The sequence below is a fragment of the Achroia grisella genome, unplaced genomic scaffold (genome assembly GCF_030625045.1).
Source record: "Achroia grisella isolate CSIRO2021 unplaced genomic scaffold, CSIRO_AGI_Agris_v1 utg900, whole genome shotgun sequence".
Classification (NCBI taxonomy): Eukaryota; Metazoa; Arthropoda; class Insecta; order Lepidoptera; family Pyralidae; genus Achroia; species Achroia grisella.
The window spans coordinates 495,849-516,294 of record NW_026713059.1 but is presented as its reverse complement, the minus strand read 5'-3'; the positions used below and the strand labels follow the sequence as shown (position 1 = coordinate 516,294).

Here is a 20,446-nt window from a genome sequence, read left to right as displayed (position 1 = left end):
TTATTTTAATTTATTTAATTACGCTACCATTAGAATGTGTGAGACAAAATTTTGTGCGGAAACCTGACCACTGCTACTGGAAGTATTACGATATTCTAGATATTGCCTGTTGGTAATCAAACTCCGACCGTTATTGAATCTACACCCATATTGCGACACGAGTTTCGTCTCTGAACAAGGTAACATCAGGCAATGAATAAAGCTCGGATGCGTGCGCTACGAAGCAATCCAATATCATTGGATAGGAATTTTATTTCGGCAAATAGATGCGTTTTTGTTCAGTAAAAGATCCTGACACGAGTCAGCCAGGAATCTCTCATTCAGTCCTGTGACTGAAGTGCATGTGCATTCGGTAGAGAAGCTGCACCGATTCGTTACAGAAAACGAAACAAAAACGCATATAACTGTCAAAGAAAAGAGTCCAATTTACATCAACATTATTTTCTTTTCTTTTTTCAGAAACATTTGCGGCACTGGGATGATCACAGGCACAGATTCACCGCTCCAACATGATCCCTTGTACCTGGCCTACCACACTCTTCTTTTTAATATGGTAACACTTTATTTTACACTACTTTTAATATATAGATTCCACATGATTTTTTTTATTACCTTCCTAACCTCTAATACATTTAGTTACCAAAAACTTATAAAACGTAGTTATATGAGATATATTTAATTATATACAATACAAAACACAAGAGAGATATTAGGTAATGTTTTTCTAAATTATTTTATGTAATTGAAATAGTAAACATTGCTACTACTTTTAATTCAATAGTCTAGAATGTCTAGATGACTGTTGCATAAAAAGATATTTTTACGTATCTAATTTCCATATTTTTATGCTAGGAATTGTTACTTTCCCTATAATTTGATAATTATAAACCTCCGAGCCCATAAATGTATTTCTCGTACAGTCTCCTCAAAGTTATATATCGAGTTAACTCAGTTAACTGACAACTAACGATTCTCAAGTTAATTAATCATGCATAACATGGACACAAGTATTTCACAAGAATATTAAGTTATATTTAATTAATGGGGAACTGATTGCATATTATTATACATTTGGTCACTCTATTCTCTTTTAATTTAATTTAAACATGAATATGTACAATCGTAAATGTTTTAAAAGAAAGTCCAATTATGTTCTGACATAAATAAAAATTATCCATTAATACATTTTTGGATAGTTATATTTTTTTTATTATACCACTCATTCAGAACACAAACTCGTCACAAGTTGAATTAGATAAAAACAAGTTTTGCTCGTTTAAAGAAATGTTGATCAGAATTACATTTTTTTTTAATTTGTGTGTATACTACCAAATAACACGTATAATAAATAAACTTACATGAGTAAAGATTAAATTTTTATTTTTATTTTATTAAATGTCCAAGCACAATATTGAATTGATTGATTGATTGAACCTGCGATCATTTCAAGATGAAACAGTGTGTTACTCTCCTGCATACCTCGTTCATGATAATGGCAATACAATCTTGATTAACACATGGCTTAATACAAAGGCCATTAGATCACAAACACATGACGCATTCTATGTCGTTTACATAATAAGCACTCAAATCATTACTGGTATAGCTGTAAATAGTCTACACACGGCCGTAAAATCAGGGTGAATATTACTGCAATGATCATTTCGTAAATCACCTAGTGTGTAGGCAAATCGTTAGCGAGTAATTATTGTATAGACAGCATTGTCTGTAGCGATATTATTTGATTTCGATATTCGATTTTCAATCGAGTCAAATTCTCTCCTACCATCACTACCCGACTACGCATATAATTATAATGTCGACCGTTTAATGCACATAAAATCGAAGTAAAATCGGCTCCAATTTCGCTAATAACGAGGCGACAACGTTTCCTAAACTGTAACGTTTTTCCTAGAACAGCCTACATACGATAACAAAATCAGAGGCAATATCAGAACATTAGTAAAGGTAAATTCGACCCATACTATGGAAACTGGTTCCCTAGTTTGCTACACACGGGGTGATTTAAAAACAGATCATGGGCGCTACTCACTGCTCCTATTGTGGAATAATAGGAGCAGCGAATAGTAGGTTGTATAATCTCAGGAATGATAATTATCTTTGGACAATTCACACAGCGGCATCTAGACCCAAGTTAAGCTAGCTAAACCTTATGTTATGGGTCTAACATTATGTTATCTGTAATATAACTGATCTAACTTCCTGCCGAGGTTTTCCCACGAGACTACAGCATGGGGTTTTTCAAGAAGGGTATATTAAGGTTTCTTAAGGGTCGGTAACGCGCAAGTGATACCCCTGGTGTTTCAGGCGTTCATAGGCTACGGTAACCATTTACCATCAGATGGGCCGTATGCTTGATTATCACCATCGTAGTAGAAAAAAAAAACTGATACAAATATACGTAGATATATTTTTTTCATAAATACATAAATATTATACCCAGTGGTGCGGCGGTGGCTATGATCTAGCCTTCTTCGATGGACTATATTGTTGTATAGGAAACTGGCTGGTCGTATATGAATGACTTACCCTACTTCAATGTGCTTGTTCTTCAGTGGGCCCACACGGTTACGGGAATCTCAGGAATTCACTCAGGTTGATTACAACTATTAAGACATGCGTGCGATATGAGTGCGACGTGCGCGCGCGGCGAAAGCTATGACATCACTGATTATTGAATTAGCCGGGAGGGGTGTCAATGCACATCAACAAACCAGGTACGCATCGCGTTTGGCGTAACCATGCCCCCCGCCTTGACATAATGTCAAAGTAAAATTAACAAAAGAAAAAAAAATAAAGGAACTACACAATTGAACCTTATTGCGAATGCGACAAATACAAAAAACAAGAAAGAAAAAATACAAAAAATATCAAATGCGGAATTTACTAAATAAGAAAAATGCAAAGGATTTTAACTTAACTTATTAACCTATTATAAATGCGTACTACCTATCTTATAGAATACATATTATTGCAAAGGCAATGGACATAATTTTACCACTGGCCTTTGAAAAATACCAGCCTTTGTTTTGACTGAGGCAACGCGAATAATGCCGTCCTTACCCTTATAAACTCGTGTTATAAGACCAAGAGGCCAATGTAATGGAGTTAAATTCTCCTGCATAACAACTACTATCGTGCCTTCCTGGATAGGAAAGGCCGGCGTGTTCCATTTGCGTCTCAATTGCAACGTATGCAAATATTCCCGATGCCACCTCTTCCAAAATGATTGAACGAGTTGGTCTAAAAGCTCGTGTCGTTTCAAAAGATGAGGAATAGCGTCACTTACGTCATGTGCTGGGAAGTGTTTTAGCGGTATAGTATTAAGAAAATGAGCAGGTGTCAATGCTTCCAGGTCCGACGGATCTGAACTTAAGACGGTCAATGGGCGAGAGTTTAATAGCGATTCTATTTGTGTAAGAACAGTCGTAAGTTCTTCAAAGGTTAAAATTTGTAGCCCAATGACTTTACTTAGATGGCTTTTGACACATTTTATATTACTTTCCCAGCATCCTCCAAAATGCGGTGCGTTAGGAGGGATAAGGATCCATTTAATTCCATTGTTAGCTAATTCCTTATCCCAAACAGATCTACATTCTTGCGATAAAAACAAATAAAGTTCACGTAGGTAGGATCGTGCCCCTATAAAATTAGTACCATGATCCGTATACATGCATTGAATAGGACCGCGGCGAGCGAGAAAACGTTTTAACGCGGCGAGAAAACAAACTGTACTCAATTCACTTGCGAGCTCAATATGAACAGCCCGAGTGGTTAAGCACGTGAATAAGCAAACGTATGCTTTGCGAGTGGTTATACCACGACCGCCAACTCGTAAGAGATTGTCTGATAAAAATGGATTTAATTTAATTATTGATGCGGTACAAGGTTTTTTATTATTTAACTTGCTAATATCGTTTTTAAAATGAAACCCCTGCACAGCGCGAATAATTATACGTTCGGCGAAATCCAAATCGGAACTGGATATGACGCCGCGTGGAAGAATGTTAGCGAACTTATAAATATAACAAATTACACGAAGTAATTTCATCCATGACGAAAATTTGCGAGCGAGCGAATATAAATAAGGTTCCATAGAATCTTCAATGGTAACCAGTGCGATAGGGTTTTTATTTCCTTCATCGGAAGCTAACTGAGCTACAGTACGTAACGCTAAGTACGGGCTGCAACGTAAGCCAAATGCAACTTTATTAAATTCAAAGACTTGGAGCGGTTTATTAGGACTAAATCTATATACAATACGTTGAAAACAACGATCTTGCGGGCGAACTTTTATTCGTAAATACATTTGTCGCACATCAGCTGAGATGGCGACTGCGAACAATCTCATATTCAAGAGAATAATAAATAAATCCTGTTGTAAGGAAGGACCTGTATGTAGAATATCATTAAGCGAAAATCTAGTACTAGACTTCGCGCTTGCGTCTAGTACCGGCCTTATTTTCGTGGACACTTTGTCCTCACGTAAGACTGCGTGATGCGGTATAAAATAACTAGGGCTGTTATTTTCAATTACGTCTACGGGAGAAATATATTGTTTTTCTATATATTCGTGAATTACCTCATCATAAAGGTATTTCAGTTGCGGTTTCGATGCGAATTTACGTTCCAAATGATAAAATCTGCGTTTAGCGATATCGAAAGAGTTCCCTAAAGACTTAGAACTATACTTAAATGGTAAAGCGACTTCGTAGTGACCTGATTCGTTACGAGTGGTCGTTGTGGTATAAAAATCTTCACAGTATTTATCGTCTATACTTGTTATTGGTTTGCGATCTACTTCTTCAATCTCCCAAAATTTGCGAATTAATACTGAAACCTCGCACGAAGTGGTGGAACAGAACGAGAATGAAGAAGACGTAGAAGTTAAGGTGGGAGCTTCACCTAAAATAAGATAACCGAGAACAGTCTCCAACGCGTTTGGAGTACCAGGTGAATTTATAATTTTACCTCCAGACAAAAGGGTCGCGAATAGGTTGACACCAATCAAAAGGTCAATTTCTGATGGTGTTCCCCACGTATCATCTGCGAGCGGAATATTAGTTAAGTAACTGAGCGCGCCAACATCAATTTGACATGTTGGTAAGTTACCTGTTATTTTATTCAAAACTAAAGCGCGAATATTATAATATTGCTCATGATTAAATCTCGATCGGAAAGAGAGATCAACTGCACCCTTAACTGGTTCAGTGGCGCCACCTATACCCTTAACGGTGGTATGTGCGTCCGGCTGCATGGTTAAACCCAATTTTAAACAACACTTAGAAGTAATATAATGCTTTTGTGACCCGGGGTCCAATAAGCAGCGAATGACAACATCACTCCCATTACGAGCAGTAGCAAATACCTTGGCAGTAGCAAGTACTTCAGTCACATACGGCTGCTCATGAATGGACGATGAAAGCGTGCATAACGACTCCTTGTCTCCACCAGTGGTTCCAATAGGAACGGGAGTTGGTTCTAATCGTGTCTGTTGTGTGGGTTGTGTGTGCGCAAGCGGAGGCAATTGCGACGAAGAAGATGGTGGTAATTGGCGACCGTGCGTAGAAGATGTCTGTGCGTTTTTCGTACCCTGAGATACTTGCGTAGGTGCGGAATTATTATTTTTAAAACAAAGCAACGTATGATGTCTCGGATTGTTACAATTTCGACAGGCGGAAGTTGATTGACAACTGAAAGAGTTATGTTGACTACTTAGACATCTAGTACACATACGGTTAGTTTTAATATAATTAAATCGATCATTAATTGTGAAAGTTGAAAATTGTTTACATTTATATAATTGAGAATGTGAATCACCTTTACATAAGGAACAATAAATGCGTTGCGTAGGATTAGTACCTAAAAATGTACGTGGCGATCGAGCGATCGATCGTTGATGCGACTGTGCACGACCACTGGCGGACGCGGCGGCGGGACCGTCCAACTTGGTGGCGGCAGCGGCGCCGGCGGTGCGGTTACACGTGCGTTGTAATATTTTTACGTGTTGACGTATAAATTTTATAAAATTTTCAAACTGCGGTATGTCATCTTCTCCTCTAATTGATGACTCATACGACTGCGCGGTAGCCTGATCTAATGCCTTTAATCCCATATAAATAAATATAAAATCATCCAGCTTTTCAATTTTAAGTTGCTTTAATGCTGCGATAGTCGACGAGAAAGTATCAATAAATTTTTCTAAGTTTATTGCCGAAGGACCGTTAATTGATTTTAAAGAAAATAATTTATCTAAATATGACGTTGCAAGAGAGCGTTTATCTTGATACTTATCGATTAAAGCTTGCCACAATATAGGATAATTTTCGGCTGCTGGTACTAAGCCAGCACACAGATTTCTAGCCTTTCCTGACAGGTGACTCATAAGATAATGAAAACGTTCTGAGTCCGAAAAGGATTCATTGTCATGAATAAACTGTTTGAATGTTTCGTAAAAGAAGGGAAATTCTAAAATATCACCTGAGAAGACTGGTAACACAATTTGGGGGATCCTTACTGATCCCTGTTTGTTGTCTGGTAAAGCAGACTGACAAGCGGGAGCTGGAGTTCGCGAAGATTGAGGTTGTAACGAGACCGCCATCATCTTTATAGAATAAAACATTTCGTCAAAAGCGGTGAGAGATTGATAATTAACTACATAATCAGGGTTTAGTTCCAAATTAAGGAGAATAATTTCATCGACAATTTTAACATACTCGGTGCGCATTTGATCGATCAGGCTAACTTTTGCAATAAAAACATTACGATGTTTCTCCATTTTAGTTTTCGAAGATAATTCATAAATAGACTGAAGTTGCGAAAAATATTGTGCACGTTTTGCTTCATACATTTTTAATTTTGCGTTTGTGTTAGCCATTATTATTATTTATATATATACTTCTTAAAAAATAACAAAGGAAACCAATAAATGCGATATATAAAACTATGTGCGGTAATAACGTACAACTATACCTGTACTACCGTAAAAGTGCGAGCGATAAACAATAATAACGTATAATAGGTATTTAATGTACTAAATACCTACAAGACAGACAGATGTACTTGTAGCGAAAATAAGTACACAAATGCGAGAAATGATGCGCGATATAAACTAGCATACATAAAAAATATATGCTTACTATGCTATAAAACTACTAATTAATAATGCGAAAAATAGGTACAACTATTATCTATATATACCTATATGCGAGAAAAATAAAATAATGCATAAAAGCAATATTTTAAATATGCGGTGCGAGAAGTAAATCACAATAACGTTTTAAACACTAAAGCGCGTGACAAATAAATTTATATATACCTACTCATAAGCGGTAGTATGTAGGTACATAAGTGCGACAATACGGAATGTAGGTATCGACCATACATCTACAAAAAAAAATATGCGAGCGAAACATAAACTATACATAAAGCGAAATCGAAGTGAGTGATGTCATAGAAAATCAGATAATATATCTATAACTATAACTAAAAAGATATAAAATAACTATGTTCACAACTATTATTTTACGCGGGAGTAGTCTAAAGCGTTGTTGTTAGTCACTGTGTCGATACACCACGTATAACTTAATCATAGGTACGTAGGGCACGATCTTTAACCGACATGTATTGTATAAAACAGCTATGCGAACTAAATACCCAAACAATTTACAATAACCAGCGTATTATACGGCGAGTACTGCAAGGAAATAAAATATCTATTACGAACAGAAATAAAATCGCTGCTTATCAATAATTATTCAGATTAAATAGTGTGCTTTCCCTGCTCACTTTCTTGTGTAAAGACTACGGTAACCAACACTAACAATCTTAACATTCAAACACTACAATCATCATACATAATATTCGACAGGTAATATTGTTTCGTCAAATAGTATAACGACAACTATAATATTTCTAGAAGCTTCGATCGATCGAACAATATCGATATAATGCGGGTGAATGTGAAATTAAATGAACGAAACAACGCAAACAGATATAAAGCGAAATTGAAGAATTGAGCTGCGAGTTATGAACAATTCATAAGCGACATAAATATAAACTTATTTATTAACGAAAATACCAATGTATCGTTATATTTGTGCAACCGTGGTATGCAATTTGAATAGATCCTATTACATGCGCAATAAGGTTCAATATTACATGCGAGTCATTCACTCGACTTTCACAATAGGAAAAAATTAAAACAAATTTTAAATAAATAAATTGCGATTCCTATTGTGATCCGGCGACGGAAGGCCAATAAATGGTGCGGCGGTGGCTATGATCTAGCCTTCTTCGATGGACTATATTGTTGTATAGGAAACTGGCTGGTCGTATATGAATGACTTACCCTACTTCAATGTGCTTGTTCTTCAGTGGGCCCACACGGTTACGGGAATCTCAGGAATTCACTCAGGTTGATTACAACTATTAAGACATGCGTGCGATATGAGTGCGACGTGCGCGCGCGGCGAAAGCTATGACATCACTGATTATTGAATTAGCCGGGAGGGGTGTCAATGCACATCAACAAACCAGGTACGCATCGCGTTTGGCGTAACCACCCAGACCGATACAGGCAATCATACTATTGTAGAAATATGTAATAAAACTATTTCTGACTGAAAAATGTATTTTAATATTATGGTAGATAGTGAAGGTGACACAATACAATAATTTTGTTTTTATATTTTTGTTTATAGAAAAGAAAAAACCTTTAAATATATTAATATCAAAAGAGTTTTCTCTACACATGCTCATGAATACAAATGTTATGTTGCCGTGCGAGGAATCGAACCCGCGATCATCGGAAGTAAGGTGTGCTAAACTACTAAACCACCGAGGCCGTCTCAAACATACTTTAGGGTCGTATGTAGACAGTGTGTGTTAATATGTGCGTGATTTATGGATACAAATGAAATGAAACGAACACTCTATGTTCTATATCAGATTAACTATTTAACTAACCTTTCACCTTGAACTTTGTTTATCTTTTACGGTAAACATTAAAAGATAGCCGCTAAGAATTTCTATTTCAACTTGAAGGAGGACAACAGTGGGTATAAGTGTTTGTTTTATTAGCATTTGTGTTTTCTTTTTCATTCCACTTAAAGGCTTGTAGGTACAAACGTATATATCAAAATGTGAAATAGCACTTATTTTTGAGAAATCGTCTGAAATTCTATTTCATTTGACTCTCACACTGTTTTATTTCTGATGGTCGCGGGTTCGATTCCTCGTACAGTGTAAATATTTATATTAATGAGTATGATTATTTGTAACGCTTTATTCTATGCATATACAAAAAAAAGTACACAAGAATCAGTTGTCTAGTACCCACAACACCGTGCCGTGAGACCAGATAGCGCTGTGTTAATTGTCCAGGCTTAATTATTTATATTGTTTTATTGATTTAGTTAATCCAATTTATTATTAAGGATTCGAAATGTATACGTATTGATCTCGCGGGCACATGTTTTTTAAACATAAGCCAGTCCGCGAAACTCATTCACCCATGTGCATATAAAGTAAGAGGGATAAAAAGTTTTTTCATCTAAAAGTTTGTTTAATATTTCTTATGACATGGCGTTAGGCCAAAAGTGAAACTTCGCCCGATTGTGGGTTAAACTAAAGATTTCAACATTAAAATATACCTTGCAACAACTAATGCAATGCTAGAACTAAGATTGTTTATCAAAAGAAATAATAAAGAATCTAGATAATACAGCGCATTTAGACCCAATCTAAGACGAAAATCTTAAATACCATTTTATAAAAAGTCATCTGAGTACCTCTTAGTACCTATTTCAAGCACTAAACAGCTTACTTTTTAAGCTGTTTTAGTAAAAGGATGAAATTTGGATAAATAATAATAATTAAAAAAAATACTAGTTGAGTTTCTTACCAGTTCTTCTCAACTGAAGTAGCTAGCCGAACTGATCATTATGGTTACTGATAAAAAGTGACGTAAGAAAGTAAACTTTGGAATATAAACACATGAGTGGCCACGCTGACTTAGCACATGTTTTTGAAAAGGCAGTTTCGATAGGTCAGTTTTGAGTTTGAGATAATGCATTGAATTTACTGAATAAATGACATGATATCTTAGTCCATTGGAATGGAAACGTATGAGCGGCCGCGTGCCCGTGTATTTGAAAGGGCAGAGCAAAAACAGAATAGCCACACTGCAGGCTACCCGAGATAGTTCCTAAGAGAGACCTAGGTGGTCTTGGACAATACGGTTTCAGAGGAGCTTCCTCCCGCATACACTTAGATTGTAGAATGAACTGCCTACATAGAGACTACAGCATGGGGTTTTTCTAGATGGGTATATTAAGGTTTCTTAAAGGTCGACAACGCGCACGTGACACACCTGGTCTTTCAGGCGTCCATAGCCTACTGCAGCCGTTTACCATCAGATGAGCCGTACGCTTGTCTGCCACCTATGATATATAAGAAATACTTTTTATCAGGATTCACAAGGGCAGCGCCGGGGTTTTGAGCTAGTGTTTATAAATTTCCAATTAAAAAATGGCCAAGTTCACGCTACTTCGTTTCCCTGACCGCAACTATCTAAGGTTAGATAGTGAGACAGCGGCCGCTGTAATCTATACGCCATAGACCTTCACTGATAAGGGTTGGAAATAAACCACTTGTACACGCTACAATATAGAACTAGATTAAGGAATCTAGTTCTATATTGTATCTAGATATCTATCTAGGAATAATTATTACTGTTACTTTGAACTTACGGTCCATTTCACGTTAATTACTTTTTAGTTTCAACGTTTCGTCTATACACAGTATAAAACAAAGTCGCAGCAGTTCGCTTGTATCTTTTAAATTAATAAATAAAAAGACTTTTAATTGCAAAATAACAATATCACATTCAAGTCTAATTTTCGTAATATAATATATTTTAAGTTACACAATGGACTTAATGCAATTTTCAGCAATACATAGAGTGATTCAAGAGTTAATCCTATATCCTCCCCTAATTGATATAAATGAACTACGATCTCTCACTTACTGTTATCGGAACATCCTTTTTGGATTTGACTTAAATTATTTATAGACAACAGTATTTGTCAGATATTGCAGTTTCTTACATGTACTTAGTAGTGGTATTTTTATTACGTTTTCATAGTAATAATAATAATAATAATCTCAGGACAATTCACACAGCGCCATCTAGACCCAAGTTAAGCTAGCTAAAGCTTGTGTTATGGGTACTAGATAACTGATACAAATACATAGATAATTTTTTTTCGTGAATACATACATATTATACGCAAATTAGACTTTTAATTACAAAATAACAATATCACTTCAATTCAAGTCTAATTTGCGCAATATTATAAGTTACACAATGGATTTAATGCAATTTTCAGCAATACATAGAGTGATTCAAGAGGTAATGTTTATATACAGGCGTGTTATGGTATAGAACAAGCCGAGACATTGAATATTGTAATGCATCCGTGCTAACAGCTGCCGAAGCTGGACAGGTCCCAGCTAATTTTATATAATTACTTACAAAGTAATAAATAATTAGTGCCTATAATTAATATACCAACCAGTCACAGTGGTATTTTTTTATAAAATTTCGTATGTATGAGTCTCTAAGATTCGGTTGACGACTTAGGTAGAGTAGGAAAATTACAACTCCTGTTCTAGGATGCTAAGTCTCTCAAGGTAAGCACCCAGGTCTAGAGTCAGCTCTAGTCCTAATTTTTTTTCATAAAATACAGGATATGAAGGTCATATTCCTCCGGAATAGCAAAGCATAAGGGGTAACATGATCTAGCTCACCGCTTTACGTCCGATGGTCGCGGGTTCGATTCCTCGCACGGCACAAACATTTGTATTCATGAGTATGATTGTTTGTATCGGTCTGCGTATTTTCTATGTATAATGTAATGTGTATTTACGAAAAAAATTATTTATGTATTTGTATCAGTCATCTAGTACCCATTACACTAGCTTTAGCTAGCTTAACTTGGGACTAGATGGCGCTGTGTAAATTGTCCTGAGATTATTATTATTATTACTATGAAAACGTAATAAAAATACCACTACTAAGTACATGTAAGAAACTGCAATATCTTACAAATACTGTTGTCTATAAATCATTTAAGTCAAACCCAAAAAGGATGTTCCGATGACAGTAAGTGAGAGATCGTAGTACATTTATATCAATTAGGGGAGCAATAATAATGACATTAATACGATATCTAATGTCTGCTTTTAATATAAAAAAATGCTGACAGCTCAATTAATAATGTTCGGACTTTCTTTTAGATTACGTTTCGTTAACTGGGTAACTCGTAACATGATATTTTTTGACCTATTATACGTGAAAACTGAAACTACCTACAGATTAATTTTATCTATAATATATATATACTAGCTGTCCCGGCAAACGTTGTTTTGTCTTAAAATAAAAAAAAAATTACGGGTGGACTACCCCTAATTAAAAATAGATGTTGGCTGATTCTCAGACCTACTCAATACGCTCACAAAATTTGATGAGAATCGGTCAAGCCGTTTCGGAGGAGTATGGGAACGAAAACTGTGACACGAGAATTTTATATATAAGATGTATCTATTTCTTTTCAGTTTAGGAAATAGTTCAAAATAAAATGTTCAATTGCGAAAATAGGTCTATTACTGTTATTGTCTTATTATAAACTAGCCCTGGCTTCGCACGGATATCTTAAATATTATACATATAATACATGTACCCTCTTGAATAGCTTTATATATTGCTAAAAACTGTATTAAAATCCTGCATAGTTTAAAATATATAAACGAACAGACACCGGCGGCGACTTTGTTTTATTGATTTTTTACAGACAATTAGATAAAACTACAAATATGTGCAACCACGACGAGACTATACTCGAAGATAGAACATAATGAAATAGAATGAAAAATTCTTTTATAAAATAAACTTAATTTTAAGCACATTTAAAGACCGTTACAGAATATATAATTTAAAAGAATAACACCCTCCAATCGACCTGGTGTCCCATTCTAATGAGAACTTAAAGTACGATGGAGCCTGTACCGAGATTTGTACTCTGCGATTCAAGTCATGCCCTTTAGATGGAAATATACATTCAACCAATACATAAAATCTTCCGCTGGTTTGAAGTGCACTCTATCTTTCCGTTCGAAGAAGCTGTAAAGGCCATTCTTATTCCTTTCGAGCGTAAACTGTGAAGTACGGCGTCATACTTCGATACCCCATAATTTCTATATATCCATAATAAAAGTGTACTTGGACACTTTTATAAATAAAAGAATTAACAACGTCACACTATGTACTGTGTACTGTTGATAAAAGTTCTCATATTCGTGTCCAGTTAACATTCTAATACAAATATATATATGTATATATAACATTCGACATTCTTTATTAGAGTAATACAATTTTAATTAAAAATATCTTGTTGTTAAAACTCCTTATATGCATATAATCTGCTGAAAAATAAAGGAAGTCAAGTTAAGAAATGCTACTTAGAAAGTCGGTTAACCGAAGTTCGAGAAAAATTTAAAGAAAATAACATCCCTGAAACTGTAATCCTAAATAGGATAATTTGGGATTACAGTTTTGGGATATATTTTCCTTTAATTTTCAACAGTTTCAATATAGTTTATTGCTTTAGATTTTCCGGGTATTTCATATAAATAAATTTGGGAATTTATATACGTTATCTGAAAAATAATATATGAAATAATAGTATTTTTATAGTTGAGTAGTCTTATATCCACAAAAAAATCATAATTAAGTTTTTATATTTTTAGAGATCAACTCTAAAATTGTTTGGTAAGTGTGTAGGAACACGATATATCGTTATTCTTTTCATTCCTTGGATGTCGGAAAAGGCGATTAAGGCAACAAAGTACAAACACATAATCACAAAGGAAAGTAATTTGTGTTAATGTCAAAAGTTTTGACATCTGACAGTAATTTGTGTTAATGCAATTTTAATTTTGACAATAGCTTGTCTGAATGAGCATGGTTCTGGGTACAGGCGTGACGTTTCCATTATTGAGTGTGTTATAAATCTTATTTAATTATCTACATGGTAAATTAAATTTAATTATATATACATTTTATTTAATATCTTTTTTCGTTTGCTTGTTTTTTATATTGTAACATTGTTGAAAAGCACTGAATAAATATCTTTCTTTCTTTCTTTTTTTCTTTCTATTTATTTATTATTATTATTATATTCTTTTACACACAAACAAAATTTGTATACATGGTAGACTTAATACCTGATTATTTGATGTTATTAAATATTTCTATGATTTAACTGTCCCGCTGAATAAAAGTATAGGTATTTTACTAATATGCACTAAAACATACAAATATTATGTTGAAGTGAAATGTTGGAATTTTTTAATTATGTGTATATATTACAAGTCTGTTTTACTGTACGTAATGCTCTTTTTTGACTTCTTTCGTGCTGTACGGGACAATCATACCTTACTAGTGAAATTAACTAAAAGTTTCCCCGTAAAATTTAATAACTTAGAGGATTGATTGAACCTTAGATCAACACGCGATTTCACAGGGTTACTGACATCAAAAACAATTTTACTAGTTCCACGTAAAATTTTGTAAATTCATAACAAGTTAGCAAATATATTTATTACATTTTTTCAGACAACATTATTTTTATTTATACCACGATTAGCTCATATTTATTTAGTTTATGGTAGATATTTCCAAAGGGAAGGCCTCCAAGGTGCAAGGTGGACAGACGATCTAGTCGTTTGAAAATACACTCATTAGATATGTTCTTAAAAGTCAGTCAATATGTATACTAAAGAAAATTTACAAAAAGCAAAATAGTAAATTTTTATTTAAATTTTGAAATGACAATCATCCTGATAATCTGAATAGAGCGATCCTCCATCGTCCGTTATTTCAGAAACTTTTTGAAGCTGTATACAATATTAAAACTTTCAAGAAAAGAACTTTTTCCTTCTTAGAGGACCAGCAACTCTCTTGCAATTCTCCTGGTGCTTGGTAATCATGAGTATCATTGTTTGTATCAGTCTACATATTTTTTTTATCTATATTGTGTATTTGTTTTAAATTTATATATTATTTATATATATTTATTATTTTTTTATATTTATATATTAATAATATAATATTTTTAATATTCCCTTACTAAGGAGAAGCTCTCCTTAGTATGGGACTAGATGGCGTTTTGGGTATTGTCCAGTGATATACATAATACTATCATTATGTATAGCAATAGTTACCCCTTACCATATGGTCGAAAAAAGAAACTTAAAATATAGTGACAATATTATTTATTTTCTTTGAGTATTTATTATTTGTCCATCCATTAAAATTCCTTCGAAACTTTATCCAAAACAAGATATAACTTTGAAATTCGTTTTAAGTATGTAAATTGGGTGTACCCTAAGTTGAAACTCATAAGTCTAAAGTTCTAAAACTTTACTCTTATTTCAAAGAGGCGCGTAAATTTTATAGAATCAACTAGGGATTTTTGTTTTTTATATTTGTAATTTTTGCATGCAGATATTGTGCAAAATTATTTTTATATACTGTTTTAAACTTGAAGCGGTCATTATTTATACGTATAATTAGTAAAAATCACGGGATTTAATTAAACAAAAACAAAAAACGCGATCAAAAAGTGTATTAAATGTACGTAAAGATACTGTGAGTACAGTTTGCCGAGATGAATATCGAGCGAGTTCCAATAGTAGCAACAAACGAAGACGTGTGAAGGTAGACGCATATGTCTGCCCATAAAAAGATTTCATTTTCCATCTACCCGCTGCTCTTCAGTTTACCCGTGATCATGGTGGTTGAAACACTACCGAAATATCGGGAACTCAGCAAATAAATATAAAACGTGGTAAGATCCCGTGATTTTTACTAATTATACGTATAAATTATTTTTAATTCAATGCGCACTATGTTTATGTAAATATAACAATGACTTTATTAGCATATTTGTGTTTTCGTCATTTCTTGTAACAGTATATATGTATAGGCACTTATTATTATTATTAATTAATATTTTCTAGTCACACGGATAAAACTAAAGAGGAATGCAAGTCTTAAATAATTAATAATATGGTTCAAATTAAAATCTAATATTAAAAATATATTCACCTGGTGTTTTTGGTAATTCAATATATAATTTCAATTTAAATAATATTATATTAAAAAATTATAAATACTTTTTTGAGATTAAATAATTATTTAAAATAGCCACGCGCAATTTTCTTGAGCATTCCTCATGTGAGGAGATGGGTTTCCAAAGGAGCGATAGATTAAAAAAAAAAAGTATGAGTATTCAAAAATGAATGAATGAAATGAAGAATAAAGAATTTTTTTCTTTCTTTTCTATTCTTATTCTCTTAAGCTAGGATATTTGTAAAGAATAATTACACTGTACAAAATCTTTTGGGTTGTGTTATAAACTCGTTTCGAATGAGAAAAGAATCCGTGTCATTCATGCAAAGGACTTTGCCAGTGAGGTGATAAATTAAAAATTTATTACAAACAAACATAGCGCTTTAGAACGTTAACTCTATTTTTGTTGGCACTAGCGACTGACGCTAGTTTTAATAAATAATTATATTTGGCCAGGTTTCATGTATTCCCAGTTGATATATTAATTTTTACTATAAAATACCTAGTTAGAAAAGTAGCCCGTAAATGAAAAACAGAAATAATCTTTAAACTACATACAAGCACTTTTAAATTATCGTATATTTTAAATGAAGAATGGAATGTGCTATGCACATTTTATTTCTCTTATTTGCGTGATGCTCTTTTAAATAAATGTTCTTTTGAATCAATTCATATTAACACGGACGAGGCATAGAAACCACTATGCATTCATTATGCAATCAGATAATATTATCAGCACTACGACTTTTAAGTTTCTCTATAAAAAACATTATTATAATTTCCTTTGTTTATTTTGTTTACGAAGAAATTGTTTTATATGATATTTTAATTTTTTTTATTAATTTTTATATATATGTAACTGGAATGTCAAAAGAGTTGACGATCAACTTGATGGTAAGTGGTAACCGTCACCCATATACGAGAATATTCACAGTTCTACGGACATCACGTTATCATATCATGTCCGTGACTTTATCTTACGATATATGCCCCCTCCTATCGATCCCCCGTCCAATTCAAACGGGGATCGAAATTACGACGGCCTGAGCTGAGATTCGAATTCGACTTCTAGATGTGCAATTAGACTAAAGTTGTATCCGTCAGGTGGGAGTTGGCCTTCAGCCGCTCCATAAGTCCTTCAGTAGGTTTAGAGTGCCATCTGCACTCGCACCCTATCGTCCCGTGAATTTGTAAAGGATAGCTGTGTCAAAAAGCATCAGAGTAATCCCAAAAAAAAACGAACGAAATGTGTGATTATTTTATATCAGGAGTCATATTAAAAAAGCCACATCAATATTGTCATATTCAAATAATCTATTGACATATCTGTATTGTATTGTAAAACATAAACATACAGAAGAAAAATAAATACAATCGTTATACCAGACGTAAATCTAATCACTTGTCTCCATTCTAAGGTTGCCTGGAAGTGATCGCTTTTTAGCGATAAAGCTGACCATTGTTACCTCTTTGTCTTGTTTATTACTAGCTACTCGCCCCAGCTTTGCCCGGGTGTATTACACATAGAAACCTTCCTCTTGAATCACTCTATCTATTAAATAAACCGCGTTAAATTCCGTTGCGTAATTTTAAAGATTTAAGGATATACATAGGGATGGACAGACAGCGACAGCGACTTTGCTTTGTACTATGTAATGATTATGTTTTTTTTTATAATTTTATACATCATTGTGTATATAACTATATTTTTTGTTAGAGGAACAATAATATGTTTCATTCATTCATTCATTCATTCACAATTTTATATAAAATCTTGACCTATTGAGATTGACGTTAATCTAATCTAATAAATAATCGAATTGCCTAGTTGATGTTGCCAATTAGTAGTTTCTACAGATCGGATATCAAATCTTGTCGTCTCAAGTACAATCATAGAGTAATTCTTAATTGCTTATCATATTACAGAGTAGAGTAGCTGTACAGTCGGCAACATTTAAATTGAAAGGTTTCTCAAACATGAAAAGTTCGCACGAAGGTCAAATAATTCCTAATTGTATTAAACCCTTTACTTTGATAACGAGATCTATTTGAAAGTTACATTTACTTTTAATTCCCTTTTATGAGTTGTTAATAATACCTCATGAACGGTACGTTGAATAAATTGCACATTAAAATAACGATTAGGTGACACCCACACCTGTGCGACACGAACAACATATAAAGCTGTCTCACTCTAACATGCTCTTTTCGTGAACAATTTAATATTGTATATATTACCAGTGCGTTTAAAAATAACTAAAAATAATTAAAAATAAAGAAATGCTTATTAATCTTACTCATATTATAAACGGGAAAGTTTGTAAGTATGGATGAATGTTTGGTAGGTACTTTTTCACGCACTGAATTGATTTTGATGAAACTTTACAGTAATATAGCTTATACATCAGAATAACATATAGGCTATAATTTTCACACAGGTGAAACGGGCATAGCTAGTATATAATTTTAATTCCGATGGCTGCGGGTTCAATTCCTGTACAATTTTGTATTATATATAAATATGTATTCATGAGTATGATTGTTTGTATTAATCAGAGTACTTTATATGTATAAAAGGTATGTATTAAAAAAATAATATATGGGTTATTATCCAGTGGAAAAAAGGGCACAGTGGATCATATGGTCAGTGATGTGGTCAGAGATCCACTGGAACACATAAGCAAAGATGGAAACAAACCAGTAATTGTAACTAATCAGAAATGGCAATTCCAGTATTAAACAAAGCTTATCAAAACGGCTACTGAAACTAAATAGCCAAAGAAAGCCTAAAATAATGATAGCTCCAATAATGGGTCTGCAGGATTACGAATCCTTATATAGAATAAATAAAATAGAGTGGAGTGTATTTTTTTAAAAGAAAATAATTAATAGACAAGAAAGGATACGATTTCACCCGGGAAGAACGTCTTCCACACTCCGAACACCCCAAAGTAAGCAACGCAACACCAAACTTACTCACCTTTGCTCAGGAACGTCCCGATGTGCAGTACTGTTCATTGGCCACGCACTCTAGAGTGTATATTTTCATAAAAACAATTGTATTGTAATAATTAAATCAATAATTTTCTTGTTTTATATAGTTAAAAATACGGAGCATCCCTTTTATTCCAGTTCTTATTTTCAATTGTTTTTTTTTTATTCTAAATTCGAAATTTAAGTGGCCACGTATATTTATTTATGACCAGTATTACCAAGTAAAGCACCCTTTGCTTCAATAATCAAGCAGGTGATACAACCTGCTTAGACTAAGGAGATTCGGAATACGAATCAGGACCACTGTCCCTAAATAAAACATTTAGACACATTAGGTGTTACAGACCCTTTGAAGGCTGCTTTGAAGCCGAAGAATCGTCCGCTCAAATAGAATGAGGCAGACGTAACCCCACGCAGACGTTCTACAAAGTCCACTTCGGTAAAATTATTATTTTAATGCTAAAATAATAAGGTGCAAATTGCAATGAAATTAGCACGATGGCCGGCAATTAGTGAGGCGTAAAACATTTTTCATATTGTGTAGAAAAATCAATACATGTATGTTTACGCAGCATGTATAGTTCTAAATATAGAAGCATAGCGTGCAACTAATACAAGAATCGATGGTGTCGCCTTGGCCCGCTGGCGAAATATTTCCCACGACGGATTCCCCATGTTATTCAAATATATAACCTACAAGCTGTGCCCGCCGATTCATACACATGAAATCTATAGCTTATATGTTATTCTGATGTATAAGCTGTATTATTAGTTGAGCTGTTATTTTTCTCTTCTTTATTACACAATAAAAAGTGCTCAAAAGGATGCTTTATACAATGCCATATGGCATTCTCTACCAGAAATAGAAAGCATTGTAGGGTTTTTATGGTAAAAAACTGTGACAATAATACTATATTATAAAATACATACAATTACGAATATATCTGCATATGCTAATATGTTTGTGATACAGATTAATAATGAATTTTACATAATCTATTCTAAAATATAATGGAGAAGGATTGGTTTCATTAAAGCCGCTGATCTCAGGAATTACTGCTTCAAATTGAAAAATTCTTTCAGTGACTGATAGCCAATTTATCCAGGAAGCTATTGAATATATAACACTACGTTAAGACCAATAAAATTGGAGCAGTAATGAAAAATATGTATATTTTTTTATTACACATCTTAAATTATTGAATTCCAGACTTGATACATTTTTGTTTTATGTAC

At 33.7% G+C, this 20,446-nt stretch overlaps 1 protein-coding gene across 1 annotated transcript in view; it reads left to right on the top strand.

Annotated features, from left to right (window-relative positions):
• Positions 1–509: 509 nt before the first annotated feature.
• The window catches only part of LOC131853248 (glycine receptor subunit alpha-1), a 54,134-nt gene continuing 34,197 nt past the window's right edge, over positions 510–20,446 (top strand). The window contains exon 1 of the mRNA XM_059204090.1: positions 510–553. Within this exon, the coding sequence (XP_059060073.1) occupies positions 510–553 (44 nt within the window). The remainder of the gene's footprint in view (positions 554–20,446) is intronic.